The 23861-nt window shown below is 41.1% G+C and overlaps 1 protein-coding gene across 2 annotated transcripts; it reads right to left on the reverse strand.

The window, feature by feature from the left end:
* Window positions 1–262: 262 nt before the first annotated feature.
* mosmoa (modulator of smoothened a) lies at window positions 263–23215 on the reverse strand. 2 transcript variants are annotated; one of them, XM_067571172.1, is made up of 3 exons: window positions 22281–23215; window positions 11513–11725; window positions 263–2984 (listed from the first exon to the last, which is right to left on the reverse strand). In XM_067571172.1, exons 1-3 carry the CDS (start codon window positions 22384–22386, stop codon window positions 2800–2802), a joined length of 504 nt encoding a protein of 167 aa, XP_067427273.1. In that variant the 5' UTR covers window positions 22387–23215; the 3' UTR covers window positions 263–2799. The 2 variants fall into 2 exon arrangements, with proteins under 2 accessions (XP_067427273.1, XP_067427274.1); XM_067571173.1 differs by lacking the exon at window positions 22281–23215 and adding an exon at window positions 16263–16385.
* Window positions 23216–23861: the final 646 nt, after the last annotated feature.

The following is a 23861-nucleotide window of genomic DNA, read 5'->3' on the forward strand; positions in this document are numbered from 1 at the left end:
GATGCATGCTGGGTGGCTGTCCTTGAATCACAGTATGGTTTATGTTTGTGAATGTTTGCTCAGGAATAATGGAGGAAGAGGAGTTTCGGGCCACATCCTACAGAAGCACCGTACTGATTTTAAGATTTAACAGCTCACCAGAGAGAAATCTTACCTTAACTTGAACGGTCTTAAAAGCTGCAAAACACAATCACTGATAACTGCTATCACTCCTTAAATAAGCACAATAACTCATACAGACTGTGTCAGAGTCATACACACACCCATTTTTTCTCTTTTTATTCAGTGATAAATAATTTCCTATGACCATAGGCTTTATGTGTAGACATCCGATCAAGGCAAAGAGACAAATTAGAGGGCACACATTGCCACCATTAGAAAATAATAGCAGAAACAAAAACAATGAGGTAAGAAGTTCTCTTTTTTTTATACATTTGTGGTGCTTCTATTTCTGTTATCTATACTGTTGAATGCACAGTGCTTCCTAATACAGAAAATCCTGCCTTGTTGTGTCTGTACATTATTAAACAAAAACAGGTCATGGCACAATACTGAACCAACCGAGGACAGGGCACTGCAGGGTGTATAGCCATCGGTATACATCAGACCGAGAGTGAGAAAAACTGAGCAGGAAACAGAAATACAGAACCAAACTCTAAGACTTAGCGGTCAAGCTCTGTGATTGTTGAAACACACACACACACACACACACAAACATGACAGTAAAGGTGAAGGTTGGTAGGTTGTATGTTCCCTATATTGAGCTTATGTGTGAGTTTGTGACTTATTCTTATAATCAATTAAGTCTTTAATTTATTTTTCAAGCAGAAATACCACTCACTGATTTCAGATTTGCTGCAGACCTTTGGAAATTGGATTAATGGGCAGATGTGTGAAAGTAACTATAGACTGACTTTGAATTTAGTTCTGGTTATCTATAAATATGGAGAGATGGAAGAGGTCTGGATATATAGTGTTGTACTTGGAAAAATGAGGCTGAAAGAGAACAATTTAGTGTTTTGTTGTGTTTCTGTTATAGAAAAATGGATATTTAACCTTTTTACCCAATGATGGTTTAAAACTAAATATTGTATTTACTAAAGAATATTCTGAAACATGTTTTTTTTGTATTTATGTAAAAAAAAAAATTTAAAAAAATTTTAAGTTTTTTTTTTTTAAGTCAGAAATTGATCTTGTGACAAAAAACAAATTTGAAGAAATCACTTTGCCATTTTTCACTACTTTCAGAGATTTAACAGACAAAGCAATTAATCAAGAACTTAATCGTGTGTGTGTGTGTGTGTGTGTGTGTTTTACATTCACAAACCTCAAGAGCAGCACACTGAGGCACAGCCCCATGCATGGACCTGACCTGCAGTCCCAGTGCCTTCACCGTCATACAAACACAAGACAAAAATGCTCCTGGCTCGCTCATTTCCTGTCCAACGTTAAAGGAGAATACCACCAATTTTCAGCGTTCACATATGTTATTTTCACACCTTAATACGACTACAGCTTCTGTTTATAAAAGTCAATACTGTCTGCTATAGTTGGCAATATACAAGTTCATCTCAACCCCCTACACCACAGTGATGGACACTTTTGAACAATCCTTTGAAAAGGCCACAGTGCTTGTGGCTGTAATTTACAGAATTAGGATTATTACTACAAATACTAGAGGTGTTGATGCTCAGATGGAGATTATAAATTCACAGTCTTCTGTTTATTGGCAAAGGATGTGCATTAGTGTCATGGGTTTAGCTTAGCAAAACCGCTGTCTACACTCTACTGCTTATTCTTCTGCTGCTCTAGTATAGCATATAAATAACATAATGCAAGGTCTTACATTGAGTGGCATTCTCCTTTATGGTGCCTGACCTCCCGTTCTGCTTGGGCTCAGAGAACAGGGTCTGCGCTCGCAGCCCAGGGAGGTCACCCCTCCTTGCTACCTGCTCCTGGGCTACGGGCTGGTTGGAGACAAAGAGCTCACACACCTGCCCCTTCCTCTCGTCCACAGAAGTGTGTGTGTGTGCTAGTCCAGACAGCTGGGATCACAGCTGCTCTCCCCAAACCACACACCTGGGGCCTTGTGACGTGACAGGCGAGAATAAACCCTGCTCTACAGCCAAGTTGGCAGAAACCCCCCTTCCCCCTCAAGGGTTCAGTTCAGTGAACCTCATTTACACTCAAACTACTTCAGCGGAAAGGCGGGGAGGAGGTGGGGGGTGAGGGGTGGGGGTGGGGGGGCTAAAGAACATAAAATGTACAGCAACAGAAAAACACACAACTGAAATAGCAAAGAGAAGCCAAAAATAGCAACAGGAGCGGTCATGACGGCGCGGATGTGTGCTGAGGGTGGCGGGGCGGGCGCCCGGGAGTCAAGTCGAGGAGTGGCTGTAGTGGTCCTCAAGAACTGTGTGCCAGCATTATGCCTGCGGTTGCCATGACAGCGGCACATTAAGCACCCTTTCCAATAGAACAACAACAGAGAGACGGCCATATTTTAAATGAACAGTAGCAGGGTGCAGCAACAGCCTCAGCTGCTCTCTCTCACACTCCTCCACCCCTTTGTGCCCATATCTCCCTCTTAGTGTTTTGTTCGTTTATTCGTTTTCCTCTTTTAGTAGTTAGGTACTCCGCGGTGCTGCGGTCCCCTTGACACATAATCAGAGACTTCCCTGTTTCAGGCTTCTGGCCAGAGTTTGTTGTTTTTTGATTTTCAGTCATTGTGTGTTTTGTAAATCCCATACATTTTTCAGAGCCTCTTGCGTCAGTCCAGAGGCAGGCGTGGTTGAGTCCTCAGCCTGGAAGGCAAACTTTGCCTGCGAACAGCAGTCCAACTATGGTGAAGAAGATGGAGAGGACAAACAGCACGTACGAGGAGCCGACCACCGTGTTGTTGGGCAGCTTGTACGGCTGGCCTCCCACCTCGTTGATATAGAAGCCTATGGGGAAGATGAGCGCCGCCATGCAGAACAGGATCACTGGAAGGAAGGAGCGAGAGAGAAAATATTAGTTTGCCGCACACTTGAAAACGATTCTTGTTATTCTGTACAGACATACAACTTCATTCACTGTCTCAATGTTACTAAAAATCACACATGTAAACAAAAACAGATGAATTTGGGGTTTAAGAAAGAAATAAAAGATGGATAACATGACCTCAGCCTACGTTTTAAGTCTTCATTCTTCATACAAGATGCAGAAAATTAACCGTGAACTCACTCAAGTTGAGCAGGAAGTACAGGCAGCTCAAATTGAATTCAATATTAGCAAGTTCATTAGCGATGTACAATAGTGCCTTTCAAATGGCTTTGAAGGAGCAATTACACAAAGCAGACTCGTGGTACGCACAGTGATCAGCGTGATTCAGCCTCATGTTTGTCGTGAAGGTAAGAGAGACTCTCGGCTCGATGCGCTGTGATACAAACATCAATGTTTCAATATTTCATTTAGAAACAGGAAACGTGTTGCGTAAATGAAACATTACTCACACACAAAAATCACACATGATTAATTCTGAGCTGCTCAGACAAACCGAAATCTGGCTGTATATTATTTATTTTCTCAGACTGTAGAAATGACAGACTCATTGCTCATTTCACATCTTCATTAGGAGCTTGAACTTTAAGGACTTGACTGATTTAATTGTCGAAGATAATCATCATCACCACGCATGTCGTCTGCCACGTTACTGCAAGCGAGGTGATTGCAGCGCTACGCGAGGGAGCTGGAAATATGTGAGTGTGAAGATGAGGAGCCATTGATGAAGGAGTATCTCTGGTATTCTTTTTCTGATCCATTGTATTTTTTTGCTTCTTTCCACAAAAGGAAGCAAAAAAATTGAGAAAAGTCCAACAGTTTTTGTGTGACATAATTGTTTTATCTCAACAGATACAATAATGTTTATTATCAATGTACTACAACATTTTTAATTTATAAATAACCGCTTCTCTGTTGTTCTCCACAGCCCAGACATGACAGAAAATTCACCCTTTTTCTGTTATTTTTGCTATTCTGTAGAGTTGTTCCATCTTTAAATTACAATATTTCTGATAGCACATGAAGGCACCATTCATCCACGGTCAAACCATTTCGCAAATTTCTAAGAAGAAACCCTCAGGTAAGAGATTTAATGTAAACTTTGAAGTCTACAAATTCAAGCTTATCTGCAGCTTTAGACAATTATTCATGGGTAAAACCATATCATTATCAACTCCTATCCTTAACCTAAACACAAATGTACAGTATTTCCCACACCACTTGAATGCAGCATTAGTTTCAGTAAATGTTTCTCTACAAACCAGAAATAAGCCCTTTATATCACCTCAGGCTGATTAACACAGATTAAATTTTCTCTACAAGCTTAAAGGAATCAGTAATCAGATTTCAAGCTTTGGAAAACAGGCAGATCCAGCTCAGTTTATTCACTGCAAGTGCGTTAAACACAAAAAAATAGAGCTTGCAACATTAAAAAAAAAAAAAAAAAAAGATAAACATTAGGAACTGTGGAGAAAGCCACATGCATGCTGATGTTGTAGTTTCCTACGTCAGCCAATGGGTGTTACATAAGAGACATTATTTACTGATTTCATTTACGTCATAAAAAAAGACATATTGTTAGAAACCTAACATGCATCTACGTTGTGTTTGAGATTTACAGTAGATGCTCCACCGGCGAAACCAATCACCAATCAACTAACATTCACTCAAATCTGCAACGCACATCTTTTGTATTTATCCCCTCTGGGAAGATTATAAAATGCAATTCAGAGACTTTCGCCTGTATAGTTTTGAACAAACACCGCCACTACTGGAAATCAGTTCATAAACTGCCTCTAAAATGTCTGATTCCTCATGTATGTGTCAAACACGGTTTCTGTAATTGAGTATAGAGGATTAGAGAAATCTATCATTTCCTTAGCTAGAGAAAGCAGATTTCTTCAGCATGTATACACGTTTTGAATCAGCTTATGGCATGTGCATGAAAAAGACTGAAGACAGGGAAAGTATCGCCGTGACAGCTGAGAGACAGGATGAAAGGAGAGATCATTAAAATGTAGCTATGCATCCTTGTGTTCAAAATAAGTCCATCCAACTCTATTTGTACAGCACCTCTCGACAACAAGGCGATTCAGAGTGCTTTCTAGACTCAAAAGACTTAAGACTCACTAGACTAAAACTGAAACTACATTAAAGTAACCTCTATAAGTCTAAATAAGGCTCTTTCCGCCCTGCCTTCTCACTGTGTCGTTGACAACACACACACACACACACACAATTAAGAAGGAATCAGAAAGCAGCGTCTTGTTTCACTACTCTAATCAGATAAAAAAATAATGTCTGGGAGGGCGAGAAACCACAGATTTACAGTAACCAGGTTACTACAGTAAATGTAAAAGTCATTTCCTGAGTAACCTGATTTCTCGTTTGCATGTAAACTGTAGCGACAAGAAAGCTGAGAAAACTGCATCAAACCTTCTGGGAACAATTAGTTTGGTGTGTTGAGCACATGCTGAGAATCATTAAATTCATTATAGTCGCCCCCCCTTCTGAAAAACACTGAGCATGTTGTGATGTACTGCGCAGTGTGTGTCAGGTTTGTTAGCAGCTGCAGAGTAAAGCCGAAGTTAGAGGTGAAGTCATTAGAGCGTCTTGTCATACGGGAAGTGGGCTTCTGTGATTGGACATTAAAGTCGTCACTAATTAGAACGGCTCCCTTTTCTTCCGTTTCCTTTGAAGATGTTATTACTGAAGGGTTTTGGTCCAGCTCTGAATCCACTTATGTAACACGCAGTGACGTGAAACGGCAAAGAAAACTGAGCGACTTCTATGAAACGTAGATCAGTGGCTGTGTGGGGAATTTGTGGAAGAGCTTCATCTTATCAGGATTGATGTGTGCTAAATAATACTGGTGTGTGCTCCATCAAATCTGAGTGCCGACTACTTTGTTACCAAGCAAATTGCTGGTACTCCAGCGCGAGGTACGACAGCTCTTTGAAGTTAACAGTGTCGAATTAGTTAACACTGTTTGATGACGGCACATCAAACCATTTTTAGCTCTCACTTTTTCACTCTGGGTACTGAACAATTTGCAGAGCTGTTCAGTACCTAAGGGATGACTTCTCCTGATTTCAAAACATGTTGCCCTTAACAGTTTTGTTGACTAGAATAACTCCATGTATATCTACACTTCACTAATCTGTTCAAGATTAACTGACATTAATGCAGTAAATAAATTGATGAATATGTTTTTTATAGCAGTATCCTTTTAGCCGTCTGTGTCAGACTGCTAAGACTTGTGAAAGGGGAGAAGCAGAAAACAAAAGCCCAGTCTTGTCTGACATGAAAGCCATTACATATTGTATAAAATCAGAATGCCTGTATGTTCAGAACCAGTCCTTGAAGAACCAATAAGATGCATGTTATGTGTCTCCAGTCTGTCAGCGAGCATAAGTGAGCTCTGTCTGGTAAACCTGCCCCACAAGCTAATATTTACGTCTGTATTTTGCCTGCTTGTTGCTTTGGACATCTTCACTTTCTGTTACTAAACTTAGACGGAACTGAAGTTTTTGTGCTCAGCCCTAAACACCCTAGAAACACATTATCTAATGACATAGCTACTCTGGATGGTATTACCCTGGCCTCCAGCACCACTGTAAGGAATCTGGGAGTTATCTTTGATCAGGATATGTCTTTCAACTCCCACATAAAACAAATTTCAAGGAATGCCTTTTTTCACCTACATAACTTTGACAAAAATCAGGCACATCCTGTCTCAAAAAGATGCAGTAAAACTAGTCCACGCATTTGTCACTTCTAGGCTGGATTATTGCAATTCCTTATCATCAGGCTACCCAAACAAGTCTCAAAAGACATTAAAAAGACGCAAACTGACAAAAACTAGAAAAAGAGATTACATTTCTCCCATATGAGCTTTGCTGCATTGGCTTCCTGTAAAATCCAGAATAGAATTTAAAATACTTCTCCACACCTACAAAGCCCTTAATGGTCTGGCACCATCATATCTGTAAGAGCTCGTTGTACCCTATTACCCCACCAGAACACTGCGCTCCCTGAATGCAGACTTATTTGTGATTCCTAGAGTCTCCGAAAGTGGAAAGGGAGACAGAGCCTTCAGCTATCAGGCTCCTCTCCTTTGTAACCACCTTCCAGTTTGGGTCTGGGGGGGCAGACACCCTCTCTGCGTTTAAGAGTAGGTGTAAAACTTTCCTTTTTGACAAAGCTTATAGTTGGAGCTAACCCAGGCTTGCCTTGGACCAGCCCTTAGTTATGCTGCTATAGGCCTAGACTGCCGGGGGACTTCCCATGATGCTCTGAGCTCCTCCCGCCCTCCCCCCCATATCTGTATGCATTCATGTACCATTAATGCATGTTACCAACTTGGCTTCTTCCCCAGAGTTTTTGTGCTTTCTTGTCTTGCAGGTTCCTGTGGGTCATGGTTGCAGACCGCCTGCTGCCGTGGTCCTGCTTGACGCCCTGGGTCTGCCATCTATTATTATTATTAGTTATATTTCTATAATTATTATTGTTGTAATTGTTATTATTGTTTCATCCTGTTAAAAGGGGTGTTTTTCCTTGCTGCTGTTGCCAAGTGCTTGTTGATGGGGGAATGTTGGGTCTCTGTATATTAAAGACTACAGTCTAGACCTGCTCTATGTGAAAGTGCCCAGGGATGACTTCTGTTGTGATTTGGCGCTATATAAATTAAATCAAATTAAATTGAATGTGTTTATCTATGAGGAGGGTAATATTGCAAAAGGATGTGGTGAAAGGTCAGTTAAAGTGCGGCAAGAGATACATGGCTCAGGAATTATTCTTGCCGGCTTCACCAGTGAGTTAATTGAAGTGCACCTCATGGTCCACTGCTTCTTTAAAACAAAAGCATCTTAACTGATAATAACTACAGTGCAGGTGTTACTTACATTAACACATCTTGTTTCTACTTTACTTTCTTTGCCTTTGAACGGCTCCTCTAGTGTAACAACCTAATGTCTCTACTAGCATCATTATGGTCATCTTAAATCAACAATGTTTGAGTCTATGTTCACCTTCACTGTTGAACATGTGTGTGTTCTGAGTTAATGTAACATGGCCTGCAGATGAAGTGAATCATGACATGTTAAATCGATTACTAAAGTTGAAAAACAGCTGCTATCACAGATATCAGTGAAAATCGGTTTGACAAGGCTGACGTGAAGTAAAAAAGAGGTGTTTCACTGATGTCTATAAAGTCAGGTCGCTTGCTTTCTGATAGGATTGTTAGTTAAACGTGTTTTAATCTGAATGTGCGCCATTAACGAGTGACAATCGTTAAAGTGAAGTTAACAAGAGCAATGCTCCTCGTTAACAACTCTCATTGTTATTGGGAAGGTATTTTATCCGGTGCAAAATCACAGCAGGTGGCTCTAATTGTCAACACCTGCCTATTAGCCTCCACATCACATTAGCTGACATGTCAGCTGATAATAGAGATCTATCGGTATCAGCATATATAACTAGTGCCGTTTTTCCGTCAGAGAGCGTTGATAATTTTATTTTCTTTACTGTAAAATGTCCTGCCAGCACATATCTTGGTCAAAATTCTTTTAAAAAAGAAATTCATCATAATCAAAAGTGTTTATGTCAATGTATATGTCAGTCGTTCTTAAACTTAATGAAATCATGCCTGCCTTTGGAAGCCAAAAACATTTCATGTCCCACACATAAATCAGATTTATTTTCCCACTTGGTGACAAATTAATGTGAAAATTCAAGTTACACTGCCAGAGATTTCACACACAAACGACACTTTCTCTCCCGCTATATGTTTATAGTGAACTCGATATAACAAGAATAAGACATAATAATAGTTCGGATATGACTGTTGTGTTTGCTCGATGAGCACCACCTGTTTTTCTTTTATTTCCTGTCCATCTTGTACATGTTGCTCTGTCTGAATAAATCTTACAAACATGAATCTTGACTGCCTAGTCAGCATCAGAGCACTTGTTTGGTTCAACTCTTGACATTTTCCCCCATGTTAATGTAACAGCCCCTCACCCAGTTTGAGAACCACTGATTTATGTTATGTTTATTTATATATATATATATATATATATATATACATACACACACACACACACATATACATATACACACACACACACATATACAAGCTGTAATTTATTATTACTTACCACATTTTCTTACTACTTGTAGTTATTGTGGTTTTGGAGCCTTTTTGATTATTTTTACTTTCTCTTTGTTTTCATCTTGACAATTTATATTATTTCTTTATGATTATTTCACTATTTTTCTGATCTCTATATTTGGCTTGTTTTGCTTTTTCCTGTTTTATTGATCAATGTGATTTTAAATTGTTGTATATTCTCTTGTTGATGTTGGACCCCAAGAAGACTGGCGACTACTTTGGGGAAGCTAACAGGGATCCAAACAAAGAATAAATCATTTATTTTGTGCAGTTTCTGTTTAAGTATTATTAGATAGTCATATTTTTTATTACTCCCACTCCATCCCCACTGATGACCCTCACACCTTGGGGAAACACTGCTGGTGTGTGTGTATATAGAGAGACAGAGGCGAGCCTGTGCTGGTCATACAAAGCTGCCCATTCATACGCTACAGACTGCCGACCTTCTCTCCACCTTCATCACCTGTTTGCTCTGAATGAACCATCCCTGTCTGCTTGCTACTACCTTATTCTTCCTCTCTCCTCTTCCATTTGGGTCTTTACATTGGCATCCATCTCTCACTTAGTAAAACTTTCAGCTCTTGACCTCTACAAACGTGATTATTCACTCAGCTCTCCTTCTTAGTCAACTCTTTTTAAGCCTACACCCATTTCCTCTCTTAACCTCTTGCCTTCGCCCACCCCCAAACCCCCCCCGCCGCCGCCGCCACCACCACCACCACCACATGGCCGACAGTCCCTTATGAGCAACTGTGTAGAGAGTGCAGTGTTCAACATTGAAGCTAAAGTTCAGCAACATCAGAGGACAAGAAAATACTTTGGCTTGGTCCCTGTCCTCCACTTGAAACAACCTCTTGAGTTACAAGAGGAGCCCAGGAAGGCCATCTGCCTCTAAAGTGTCAGCTAATGGAGCTCTTAAAACAGAGTAAAGTGATGTTTACTATCTCTCCTCCCTCTGTTACGACAACCCAAGCTTAATATACTCGGTTATACCTGAATACCTGGTACCTGTTATACCTGAAATATTTGACACCCCTCTAGTGTTATTTCCTCATTAAAGTGATAATCGTTATCATGCTTTTAACCCATTAAAAAAAAAAAAAAATCAGTAGTAATGATATACCTCTTGTCTAATATGGCCAGCAGAAGCATAGCAGGGGGACAAGGGTGACAATTGCTCACAGTTGCCATGGCAACTTCCTTACTTTCCTTTGGCTGTGATCATTAAACAATGACTCAACGCCTTCCAATTTAGCTTGTGACACAGATTTGTGCTTACCGGACAGGCGGTTTGCAGAGGGTTTGGGATTCTGTAAAGTGGTGATTCACTGGGTATTTGCAAGTGATTAGGATGAATTACAAAACCTAATTATGAATCTGCATTTGGCCAGACACGCAAAAGACTTGGGTGCTTGTTCAAGTCTGCGGGTTACTTTTTCTCTGCAGAACAAAGGAGTCACAGTGTCGGTATTCAGACGATAATACTGTGCATTGTGGCTTCACAGGCGACGCCACTGCTCCATCTGTACAAGTGTGCTTGAGGCTGTCTATTCTTTTAACTAACTGGCCAATCAAATTCCACCCTCCCACACAGCCTTACGAAACGAGCCCAGACACGATGCACGAGATGGATACGGAGTTATTATCGAGCACTGGAAGTGCATCAATATAGAAATCGTGTTTTTGAAAAAAACAAAGCGACTGGTGATGTCCAGGATATAAAGGGAGAGAAAACATTAGAGAGACACAGTGGCACACATGCCACCCACTCGGGTACCAGAGGAGCTGCATTACTTGATAAATAAGCTTCAGAGAGCAAGAGGAGTCGTCAAGCTTGCAAAAAAAAAAAAAAAAAAAAAACCTCTCATAAAAGGTGCAAACACAACCAAACACACTCACACACAGGTTCTCACGTCACTCTCAGAAACACAAACACACTGATGTCTTCCACAAAGCTTGGGATGTTTTATGACACACACAGAAAAGCACACACACACACACTCATCATCTTCATATCAAAAATAAGCAGTGCATAACTGAGCTAAAACCAATATTTTCACACATTATCCCACATCTCTTCTCCTCCTCTTATTATTCTCTCACCTAAAGAGACTGTGTGCATGAATATACTAATGTAGCAAAAGTGATTTTTTTTTTTTTTTTAAAAGGTTATATCACAACGGATGCAGTGAGACGGAGAAGAAAGTGAGAAAGCTTCAGGGGAAAATGCGCTGATGGCAAGCATAGTAACGCCAAACTATTTCATTCAATTTGACTGTCATTGTCTTGTTCACTTACTGCCAGTAAAGGCGATCCAGCGGGCGTATTTGGTGGCTTCTCTGCGCCAGTGTGATGCCACAAGCAGTCCACAGGTGACTGTGAGGGAGATGATGCCCATGATGATGAAGAAAAGTGTGGTGACCCACTCTGGGGGAAGCCGTGGCGGAATACAGGTCCGGTCTCGTCCGTGGATGGTCTGACATTGCCGGACTAGACCGACTGTAAGGGCACCTGTACAGAGAGATTGAATGTTGATGGTCATTTAATTGAATGAATACAAGCAAACAAAACACTGAATATTAGGGATTATGAGTTACCAGTTGATCTAAAACCTTTTTTGCACTACAAAAGGGTTCGTTAGGGGGAGTAGTTCCATATCTGAATCGAGGGTCTACGGAGAGAGAATGTTGCATTGCTGTACAGACTGGAAAGACCCCCGAGGCAAATTTGTGATTTGTGATATTTGGCCAATACAAATAAAACCGACTTGACCATTTAAATATTGACAACATTGTTGCAAACTTCTACATAAGTCAAACCTTTGGATATTATAACACACGTTTTTATCTCCCTTACCTTCTTTTAAGAAACTGTCGAGCTCTCATAAACTCTTTCTCAAAATCTCAATGTTTTTGTTTTTAACACATTTGCTACACAGTTGCAACAGGAACACGAACAGCGGATTGGCACATGGTTTGGGAAGCCCTACTCTATAAGACTTTGATGCAACACAGCTAATAAAAAGCACATACTGTACACAAAACTCTTTTGCATCAGTACATTCACACCACATGCCCTGAGTATTTATTCTAAAACATCCAACAACTACTGATGATACGATGCATTGTTAACAGGAGGTCAAACAGCCCGAGATCCACGTACAACGTTTTGACCCAGACGTTTTGGGATGTCGTATGTTGTATATGTAGTATATGTAGACTAAAGACTGAAAAAAAAAACAAAGGGAAAACTATAAGAGAAAAAAGATGAATAGACTCTGAAGAAAACCAGTTAAAATTAGAGGAATTTAGTGCCTTAATCACTGACAAGGACCATGCAGGGGAAAACCAAAGTGTTGTTGCTCAGCTGATGCCAAAGCAAACCAGAGACAGGTGAAGTAGAAGGAATGGAAAAAGCCAGAGAGAGGCTTCTTCCATTTGTCACCGATTCAGTGCCTGCGAGGAGCTGCGGGGTTGCTTTCTCCACTCTGGTGGGCCCAATTATGCCAGTGGCCAACATTTCTTCTTGCGCTTCCACACTCAAGAGGAGAGAGGGAGGGCTAAATCAATCCTGCCAATTACTGAATCTATCCCACGCAGGTATGACACTCAGCACAGACAGTTTCTAAGAAGTTGGACTGATATGACACAGAGCCTGTAATTAATGTCCAAGTCTTCCATGCTTGACTATAACCAGCAACTCTTTTAAAATCTCTTCTGCCTTGGATTTTAAACCGTGTAAGCTTGCACATCTGCTCTCGCAAAACATGGCATGACCTGACGTTGTACTGTACTTATCCGTCACTGATCAGCCAGGGAGACAAATGGATTCATGCCTCAGACTGAGTCATGAGCGGAGCTCTGCCAGATCCTGAGTGTGAAGGCAAGTACTCAGAGCAGGAACATGCTTCAGTGGTGCAGCCACTCTGGAGGGACAGCTTTCAATTAGAGCATGTCCTCGAGGGGAATTTCTACCTGAGTAAGCAGAACACTCAGGTTCTTTGCTGATCACAGGTCTCAGGCAAAGAAAGGCGGACTATAAGCAATAGACCTCAGAGGACACACATTTTTCATTTGAAAAATTAGTTAGTGTGGGCGTCAGCGAGAGGGTTTTCTGTAGTGCACACATTGATAATGTATGAAGCAGCCTTTTTGGATGGCAGGTAAGCAGTCATACATCTCCATACTTCGACACTTCCCAACCGTAGACAAATAGTGAGACACCGTTGTTCAGACAGACAACAGCATTACAAGAAAAAAAAAAAAAAAAGACACAGCAGGCTCATTCATTTCAATAAGGTCACTGTGTTGTTACAGCAGAGGTGGCAACACAGAGGGCTCGGCCAAAGAAACAAAGGTTTGTCTGGCAAAAAAAGTTGAACCTGACTTAACTTTTGTTGCATAACAATGCGGCATCATCCGGCAAATACGTGCAAGTGCACATTCCTGGTAGATTACTTAATGCGAACATGGTCATTTTACTTTTTACCTAGTGGTTGGCGTTACAGAGGATAAACTTATGTCGATGTTGCAGTGACAATAACTTAGTTTGCGAGGAAACAGCAAAGGAGACAAATAATCGTGCAGTGTTCTAGCAAATAAGGCTTCAAATTGATGGATGTTTTACTCAAATCAACCTTCCTGTATTGTATTTTGTCACAGTGGTACCTGAAGTCAAACAGTGCTGCTTTTGGTCTGAAGGCCCAGTTATTGAAACAAACCAACCAAAAGGTGCTGTAATGGCAATGTCATACAGTCATAACACTTGTGAAACTAGTTTTAAAACTAGTGTCTACATGTCTGTCTATATAAAACTGTAAATGATAGTATGTGGCAAAGCAAATTCTAAATTGAGGCTATATTGGCGCAACATCTTCTTAGAATAATATAAATACATTATTTTCTCCTTGTGTCTGAGGCATAAACTGGAAAAAAAAAAATTAACGAGTGGTAAACACTCTTTCCACTGACCACAAAATAGCCCATTCATTGAAAAGGCAAGCTTGTGTGGGCAACATCATAAGAGTTCAACAGTGGCTCAGCAGGTGGGTGGACGTGTGCATGAAAGTATGCAAGCTGGAATTTCAAAAGGTCAAGCCTGTTGTTTGCTCTGTCTGGCACCTGAATCCAGACGTTTTATAACCCCTCAATTAAATCTTTGTGTACTTACACGATGAATATACGACGCTGCTACTAACCGTAACGAGTCTGAACCACTTGAATCCAAACGGAAAAGCAAAGCCTGTGTGAGAAAAGTGTTTCTTGCTGCTCTGGGGGCGTGGTGGTTCTGCAGGCTGTCCAGAGGAAATCCTGTCCCCTTTATAACACCCAGTGAAAGCACTGCCTTCACAGCAACAACCAAACACAAACTCAACCTTTCCTAGCCCACACAAACAATGCCAGTGGTTCAAAAGAAACGCTTTGGGAGTTTGTAGACGGTAAGGTAAGCTATATATGGAGCTGCAGAGCTTGCAGCTTTGTATTCACTGTTCTGTTAGGCCACCGAGAAAAAAAAAACTACTTCTTAGACCTCACACACAGCAGTGCTGTCATTAAGGCACACGTGTTTTCTTACAGATGATTGTTTACTAAAAATGATGCTCTCTGTCTTCATTTTTACCTTATCGCCTGCCTTATTGCTATGGTAATTCACATCCTGCTGCACAGAACACTTATGTAATAACGCTGAAAAGAAAAAAAAAAAAAAAAATGGAGGTCATGGCTCATGACAAAAATGGCACCTGAATGGCTCTCGGGCTTACTGAACAGCCTATTCCTGAAGTCGGCCCAATATTACAGGGTAACCTTGAACAAATTAAAGAACAGGAGGTGAGGGAGGCAGAGAAAGCAGGGACTAGAGAACAGGAGAGCATTAGGCAAGAGTCTGATCGCTCCAGTTAATGGCACCGTTTTATGACCATTTCCCCTGGATCCTCTGGGCTCCTGCTGTTTCACTAGCTCTCAGTGGAATTCCTGCCCTACAGCAGGCAGGCACGCTATGGTACACGGACACAGGTAAACAACACAACAAGCAGGCCTGTACCCACAAACTGTTTTGGTTAAAATCTGTCCGAGAGTCAACAGTATGTTCATGATACTTTTTTTTTTTTTTTTTAATTAAACAGCCTTGACACAACAACTTCAAATGATTCAGTTTTGTGGTTCTTACCTCTGTGTTCTAGGAAAAGTTTTGTTCAAATTGGGTATGTTTGGTGTCGTGGTGGTGTTTTGCGTTCCCGCTCTTCACTATGGCTACTGTTTCTTTGCAAATCAAGCAGATAGGTCTTGTACTTCCCTCTGGCAAAATTAAATCGTATTTCCCAGTCCACTTAACCTTACATGCATCTTACTTTTTCAACTGGAGCTCCTACATCCAACAACAACCTTGCCAACTGCGGCAACTAGCAGTTGAAAGATGACAGGCGAGGTGAGAGCGATGTGTTACTCAAAAGCAGTCCGGCCAGGTTGCGGTGAAATTTTGTTGCCTGACCGGATTAAATTGTTATTCAGTCCAGATCCAGACCAGAGTCCACCTATTGAGTATGTGTGCTAGACCAAAGTGTAGTCACATTAGCCCTGTATTAAATGAAACTGCCCCTCACTCAGCACTGAAAAGGGATGTGATGTCACTGTCAATAAATATAGAAGAAAGCGATCCCAACCTGTAAGCTAGAATAATAAATTATCCATTTCCAAACACAATGCATCAGTGTTGCTATTTGCCGACTGTGCACGTCAGCAGTCAAAACTGGACAAAGACATAGTAGATCGCAACGAAACAGTTAAGCCATGCTTGAATTCATCACTCGTACTGGCTTCAATTACAGTGAATAGGAGATATTTGAACAGCATAAGTGTTATGAGCAGAAACAGGACCCACCAAAATGTTTAGTTTACAAACTCTTGCATTATTCCTCTGTCTCTCATTTACAGAAAAAAAAAATGGGCCAATTTTCCATTTTGAGGCCGCACTCACTTTCACGCCCCCATCGTGCCCTGTTACCCTGCAGTTAACTTTGTACTCACTATGATCAAAATACTCCTCTCACCATGTCTCGGTCCAAATGAGAGGAAATGAGGGCCGTGTCTGCTCATCTTCAGCATGTTGACGTTGTCATTAGTGGAGCAATGGGGGTGCTGCTGTTTTTAAGCTCTGGAGGGATGAGTCAAACAAGCCTCTGAACTGTGGTGGGTGGCAAGTAGGCAAGCCGAAGCAGCCAACAGCTGCTTCTTGTGTTGCTGCTGCTGCTGCTGCTGCTGCTAGAGGCTTTTACAGCGCCCACTTACATTGTAGGAGCACTGGAGCGCAGCTGTGTACGGTCCAAACTCTCATACAAAACATGGTAGACAAAATCATACCAACATACCAAAAGAACGTACACACATGTCCGATGGTAAGCCCCGGCAACCCTGGCTTCTCATCTTAGCTGGATTACTGAGAAAGCATGGGGAACATGACTTTGATTTTACGGCTAAACAAAACCTTATTTGACATTTTATGGTCAAACGCTACCAGCTTAAGTGCTGCTATTACAGGAAATTAATCCTGTTTACTGTCACAATGTCCTCAGTCAGCTTCCCTTTTATAGAGAAGTGATGGATTATGTTTGAGTATCTCGGCTGCCTCGTTTCTACATTTGTGCTGTTCGACTAAAGTGAAATGATTAGATGTTGATATCAAACATTCCTAGTGGACCAAATTTACCAAACTGGCAAAATGGAAAACATCACCTTCAAGAAATAGTGGCAACAGAGCAATATGCTTTCACGTTTGTTAGCGATGTATTCCATTAATTAACAGTGATACTCAATCCCCTCAATGCAGCACAAGTGCATCCATTACCACAGATAAATCTATTGTTAGAGTATTATGTTGACATTAGAGGCACATGAGCTGCCTGAACAGATTAATTTTTAATTCAATGTGAAGCACCTCATGGGCCCGCCTTACAACTCAGCTCATTCACATTTGGCAGACTGTAGATTAAGCATAAGTGGGAGCTTTCAGTCTTCAACACATCCTCATAATTAAACGACAGCACAGGTCTAAAATCTAGCTGGCAAAAAACGATGTATCGTTATATTTACGCCATGTAGCGGCCATAGTAAGAATGACCAGAGGACTTCCAGAATGACCCATAGGACTGGTCTGGTTTAGGGAAAGATCATGGTTTGGGTTAAAATGATCACTTGAAAAGTGGTTTACACTTCCTTGAAGTTATGCAAGCTTTGTCATCATGGCAAAAGTAAACACCAAAAGATTACGTTTTTTTTTTTAAAAAAAAGCCCTGACTTGCAGATGGCAACATGACTCGTGGTTGGAAACAGGAAGTGAACAGTGGTCTCCTGCAGCAAAGCCCACTTTTTGCCATCCAGCCAACCTGCCACCCCCGAATAAGGCAAAAATCCAATTATCAAACCACCTTATATTGACATCACTTGAACTGCGTCACTTCCCCGGGTCATAATTACTACGGCTGCTAGATGTCATAAACATTACTATAGGTTGTTTTTGCTGGACTTAATTTTAAACCTATATTGTCGTTTTTCTTGTGAGGACGGACTGTCAATCTTTGTCAGACCCGTTCTACACATAACAACCTGCTGCGCCTGCAGAAATTCAAAATTACGTAAGTAAGCATCACTTCAGACCTTCCACCTGCAGGCAAAGAAAGTAATAGCTGCTGCAATTTTAACAGTTGGGACACCTCTAGGCAATGAGTGTTACAGCTGCAGTTTTTCTTTTTCAAAGTTACAGTTCTGTATGTTTTAGGTCCCACATTCAACCCTTGTAAGCTAAAATGTAACGCCTGCATGTGAAACATGTCAAAACTAGACACTCTTCTCTGTAGAAAGCTGCTGCTGGTTTCTTTCTTTGCCTGTTGGTGGCACAGGGTGGACTGGACTGCAGGTCTGAACTGCCGGCACTGCAGCTCTGCAACTGAGTGATACCGGCTCAGCCTGGTTTCAGTTACTTTGTATCAACGACACTGTGTGTCCTTGTGCCTTGAAAAGGGATATCTCAATTTAGAACAATTTTATATTCTGAGTTCATCTATTTTAGATAATGTCAGACTCAGATTATAACATGCTGTTCCTGAGCACTTCTAATTATTCACCTCGACTTCAAATTTCACAATTTTGTTGTCCTTCGTTTTGTAAATCCTTGTGGTTTCCTGTATGTGCTGCAATGTGTTCTCTTTTCAATAAGTCAGATTTTTTACACAAATGGTAACAAAAGGTATAATCTATACCTAGTGTGGAGACTAGTCTTCAACTACAAGTGCCTGGGTTTTTTTTGGGCACAATCAGCTTTAACAGCGCCTGTTACAGCATGTTGAGGCTGATGCAGATCCTTAGTGCTCATACCTTTCAGGGGGAAATTAATTTCTTTATTATAAAGAAGGATAATGTCCTTGACTCTGGGTTAATAAATACATCCTGTGTGGGATAATGCCTGTGGTGTGGAGGTTATTTACATTCAATGATGTTTTTGTGTGGAGGGAAGTTGCTTGCTTGAAATTGCAAGCAATGAAATAGCTGTTTGTCACGACTATCACCTTGTGCTCTTCATCAACAGCAGTCTTTTCATTCAGTAGCTCACTGTATACAATAACACTTTGGAAAGTAATGTCAGGGTAACACTATGTTGGAACAGTAGTGTTAGCACTTTATTTTTAAATTGACTATGATTGTGTAACTGTGTACAGCTGTGTTGAAATACATCTGACACTGTTCACACTGAAACGGTTAAATGAGCTGCGCCACAGGAAACCCACATGGAAAGACGTTGCGTGTTAAAATCATCAAAGTCATCATCAGTAGCCTTGGATACAGCGTTGTGATGAGAAGGCAGCCTTTACCTGGATGTGATTTAGCAATTTTTTTTTTCAAGTATCTGTGTGCATACAGAGTGCTTTAGAGGTTATTCAGTCTCTGGAGAATGACATCCACTGTAGTGACAAGTATCTGCAGGAGGGCAGACGATGGCGGAGCTGCCGAGAATCACAGTTTCTGTCCGGCACTGCAGCAACAATGGCTTTGCCTTGAAGCTCAGCACAGGAAATCAACTTTAGCTGTTATTGCCTGAGGATATAACACTGAAGTGAGGACAATGTCATGGATCCACACTGTGTCTTTTGTGTTCAATGACTACCTCCGGTATGCTGTATCTATAGGGGTCTGCCTTTTTGTGTGTTAAATCTCACTTCCGTTATCAGTGTGGGTGATTACAAGAAACAGCAATCAGTGCTGAAAGATTTTCTGCAGTTTGTTATTCTTGATCAATTCACAAAAAAGCCTAGACCAAGTCACTTGACTGAAATAGGAGGCAAAAGCCACAGACTTCAAGAGGAAAGTCAGCTTTTATCAATGCTAACTGCCCAGGGGAACATGTATGTTTGTCCATGCTCTGTGTCTGAAGACGACACGCTGAATTCCTAAAAGGGCAGGTTATCAAGCACTGAGCTCCTCTGATAACACAACAACAAAGCTGGGAAGCAGAGGTCAGCTGATTGGAGATAATACAATGTGGGAAGTCATCAGGGGCTCTTCCTTCATAATAACTTCAAACAATGCACTAGTCTGTGGAGTTGGGCAGACGTTAGCAGCATGCCAGCTACCAAGGACACTTACACGTCAGGTATTGAAATGTAACTGTTCAAACAGAAGATGATCTAATATACCAGCAGTCTCAAAACTCTAAATAACATATGCTAAAACAGACAAACTGCACTGACAAAGAGGAGCAAAGGTCACAGAATTAATGCACACTGTAAGGGGTTGGCAAATAACGCGATTTGACATGACACCAAATGTCACCCTGCCTTTTGTGCTTGCGCAACAATGATGTCACCTGAAACTTTGAATCATTTTTCAGGAAGTCTATTTTGCATATCCCCTGTATGAGACAGATCGTGACGAAAAGTTATTTGACCAAAAGTTATGTAACGTCTTTTAAAGTAATATGCCTGTAAAAGACACAAAATGGTACAATACTATCAAAGCTCTGTCACAAATAGCTACTCATACATTTGATATTTTATTTTAGATTTTATGTAGGAATGATGCTTAATTTGCAGTTTCTGTACAACTGTATGATAATAGCAACAAAGAATCAATAAAAACATCATCCCTGCATTTATTTTCCCACTGACTGAATAAGCAAATCTAAAAGGGCCTCGCAACTTACCAAGATAGAGAGAAAACTGCAACCTCCTGTCTGAGCTGAAAAATGTATAACTCTGCAAGTTAATGGCTTTTTAAACCAAAAACAGTATTGAATACAGACAAACCCCTCTTTGAAAACTGAGTTTACTTTTATATATTCCAAGACAGTGGCTGGTACACTCAAAACGGTGAGGAAAAAGGTGTGGTGAATTGGACGTGAGTGATCTACCACCTTCAAATCTCATAAAACCATCTGAGACAAGACGCGTCACAATCATCAAAGAGAGGGGTGGAAGCTGAAAGGGGAAGTGAGAGCTGAGACAGCGAGGTGGAAGTTGGTAACTGTACAACACCCACTCTTAAAAATGACACCCACACTCAGTCAGCACAACACTGGAGTTTAAATATAGCAGATGTCCAGCTTTCTGTACACGAGGGTACAGAACTGTGGATCTTAGTGTACTTTGGCACTAATTTTAGGTGTGAACCAGCATAAAAAGGTCAGCACCTTGTCCACAACAGTGTAAGATAGTCAGAGATGCATTGAGCAAAAGCATTATTTGCTCTCCAGCACAGTCGCATGGCATGCATTGTAGACAATGCCCTTATTTAATTTGCATCCTATTATTACATTTGTGTAGATTGCTCTTTCTGTTGAGCTAATACAGTGTGGATGTGTATTGGTGGATGATGAACCCTCCCTGACCCAGTTACTAAGCTGTCATCCTGCAGCGGGAACAAAGAGGAGCAGCTGTCTATCAATAGCCTGAACGTGTTTTCAGGACTGACACAAATAAAACTGAGAACCAACAGCACGTGCGTCTGTACAAAACCAGCAGGGACGCCAAAAATAAACACCCACTTTGGTTCCTCCAGTGATCACCAATTTGATTGATTACATGATGGTTACTTCACCCACCACAGGACAACCATTAACTTTAGTGCTGAAACAATAAGTTGCTTCATTGATTAGTCAATAGAAAGCAAACTAATCGCAAACTATTTGGATAATCATTTAATCTTACGAGTCATTGATCAAGTAAGGCTACAACTGTTTCTTTTCATTATTGAAAAATAAGCATTAGCCGTTCTAAAATAAATCTGTCAAGAGCGGCAACAATTATTCAGTTAGTCGAGAAGCAGAAAATTATTTGTTTCGAGTCATTTTTTAAGAAAAAAATGCCCAAATTCTGCTATTACAGCTTCTCAATTGTGAATATTTTCTGCTTTATTTAGCCTTCCATGATAGTCAACTAAATATCTTTGGGTTGTGGACTACTGGTCGGGACAAAAGAAGATATTTGAAGACGTCACCTTGGGCTTTGGGAAACAGTGACCGACGATTTCACTATTTTATAATCAATTAATTGTGAAAAAAATGACAGATTAATCTGTAGTGAAAATAATTGATAGTTGCAGCCCTCGATCTAGCAGTTAACAAGTGTTTTCATCAACCAAAGCTGACAAACATTCTTGTAAAGGGAATATCTTTGGGTTTTGTACAGCTAATTGGGAGCTGAGAAATTGTTATGGCCATTTTTCACTATTTTCTGACATTTTTCAAATTAATCAAAAAAGTCCAAACTAATCACTAAATGTAAAAGCAGCACTGATCCACACTAATGATCAATCAGTCATGAAACTGCAATTATAGGTCTTGGTAATGTGGTCTGGGGTCAATAACAAACAGCATGAAAATGCACAGAAAACACTGCTGTGGAGGACAAAAGATGCAGGCTGCTGATTAAACCCTCTAAACAATGGGACACATCTTTGTTGTGGAGATTATCTGATGACAAATGCTCCTGCGATGTAGGGACAGCGGCAAGAAATCCTGCAAAAAAAAACCAAAACACAAAAAACACAAAGCATAATATTGGTTTTGAACTGCTGATTACCTGCTGATTCACCGGTGTTGATCCAGTCTGGGTTTGCAATGCTGGCTATTGCAAATATATCTGCTGCCAGAAACAGGCACCCTGAAATGATGGTCAGCTTATCCATATCGCCAGCTGAGGAAGCGGTGAATGACGTGGGGGAAAATGTGGTGGTCGGTCGGTGTCCAAATGTGAGCCACAGGGTGGGCTGTTATCAGTCTAACCTCGCCCCCTTCAACAGGAGCCTGCTGTTGTGGTTCTGCTGTGCATTTTGCAGCAATGTTAGCTCCTCCGCGTCAAGCAAGCGAGAGCCTCCAGCTACAAAGAGCATCACATCTCAAATGCCACGCTGTAGTCCAGTAAGGTAAAACAATAGCTCAATCGGCGCCGGGGCCCTGAACCGCTTTTGTTGTCTTTTGGATCCGTTTAGCAGCAGCAGCAACAGCAGCAGCAGCAGCATCGGGTACAGCTGCGGCTAGCAGGCAGCTAGCTAGCTACTTCCCAGATTCGGGCTCGGTGTGCCGAGCTGCGGCCCAGAAACTGCTCGACGGCCGAGAGCACGACTGCGCTAACATTTCAGACGCAATGTCACACAAACGTAGGTGCAGAGGAAGCAAAGCAAAGTCCCCCTCACTTTTTTTAAGCGAAGGACTAACGTTATCCGTCAGGAAAACGAGAAGCCATCACCCTCTCTTGCTTACTCGAGCCCGTTCTTCTTCTCCGCTGGAAAAGCATCTGGTACTTTCAGCCCGTTAGCCAGCCAGCTTCACCCCCTCTTCTTCTTCTTCTTCTTCTTCTTCTTCTTCTGAGGAGAAGGAGGAGGAGGAGTAGGCTGGACTCGGTGTTCAACGCTGCGTATTTCAATCCAAAAGCGACGTGATAGATCCCAAACTGGGCGGTTAAACGGCACCGTTATTGTTGTGCTTTCCACCCGTATGCCCACCGTTAGCTCAGCCTCCCTTTCTACCAAATGACATCAGGCGAACACCCCCACGCAGCGTCAAACAGACACACACACACACATACACACACACATAGCTCAGCGTCTTCACGTTCAGGAGGAGGGGGTTCGTTCTCTTCTCGCGATGCTATACAAAAAACAGGGGGTCTTGTTGTCCTGAGTCGCCCTGTTTGAGAAAATTAATTAATTTGAGGGTCATTGATGCAGCAGTGGTGGCAGAAGCGGTCCTGCAGGAGTACATCCTTAAAGGCTTGCAAGGCATCAGTGAAATAAAACCACATAACTTAACACCAGCCAGATCTTCCATGATAATACCACCTCAAGCCATACACTCACTGCAACTTAGTTTTTTACTGTGATGAGATAGACACATAGACATACTTTCTGTACATACATACAGAACAAATATCTTTAAATATATTCATTAAAAATGTTGCAGTGTTTATATAGTTCTCACTCATTTGTATTTACATTTTTTAAACTGCAAGTCTGCATTTTTATATTTCAATTAACTTTATATATATACACATATATAATGTAGATATTTCTAGCAGCAAAATCACAATTCTTCTGTTTATGTACATTGTTTTTGTTTTTATTTCACACTTGTAAATGTAAATATCTGTTTCCCATGCCAATAA

This window comes from Thunnus thynnus, chromosome 17 (genome assembly GCF_963924715.1).
Source record: "Thunnus thynnus chromosome 17, fThuThy2.1, whole genome shotgun sequence".
In the NCBI taxonomy this organism is placed as follows: Eukaryota; Metazoa; Chordata; class Actinopteri; order Scombriformes; family Scombridae; genus Thunnus; species Thunnus thynnus.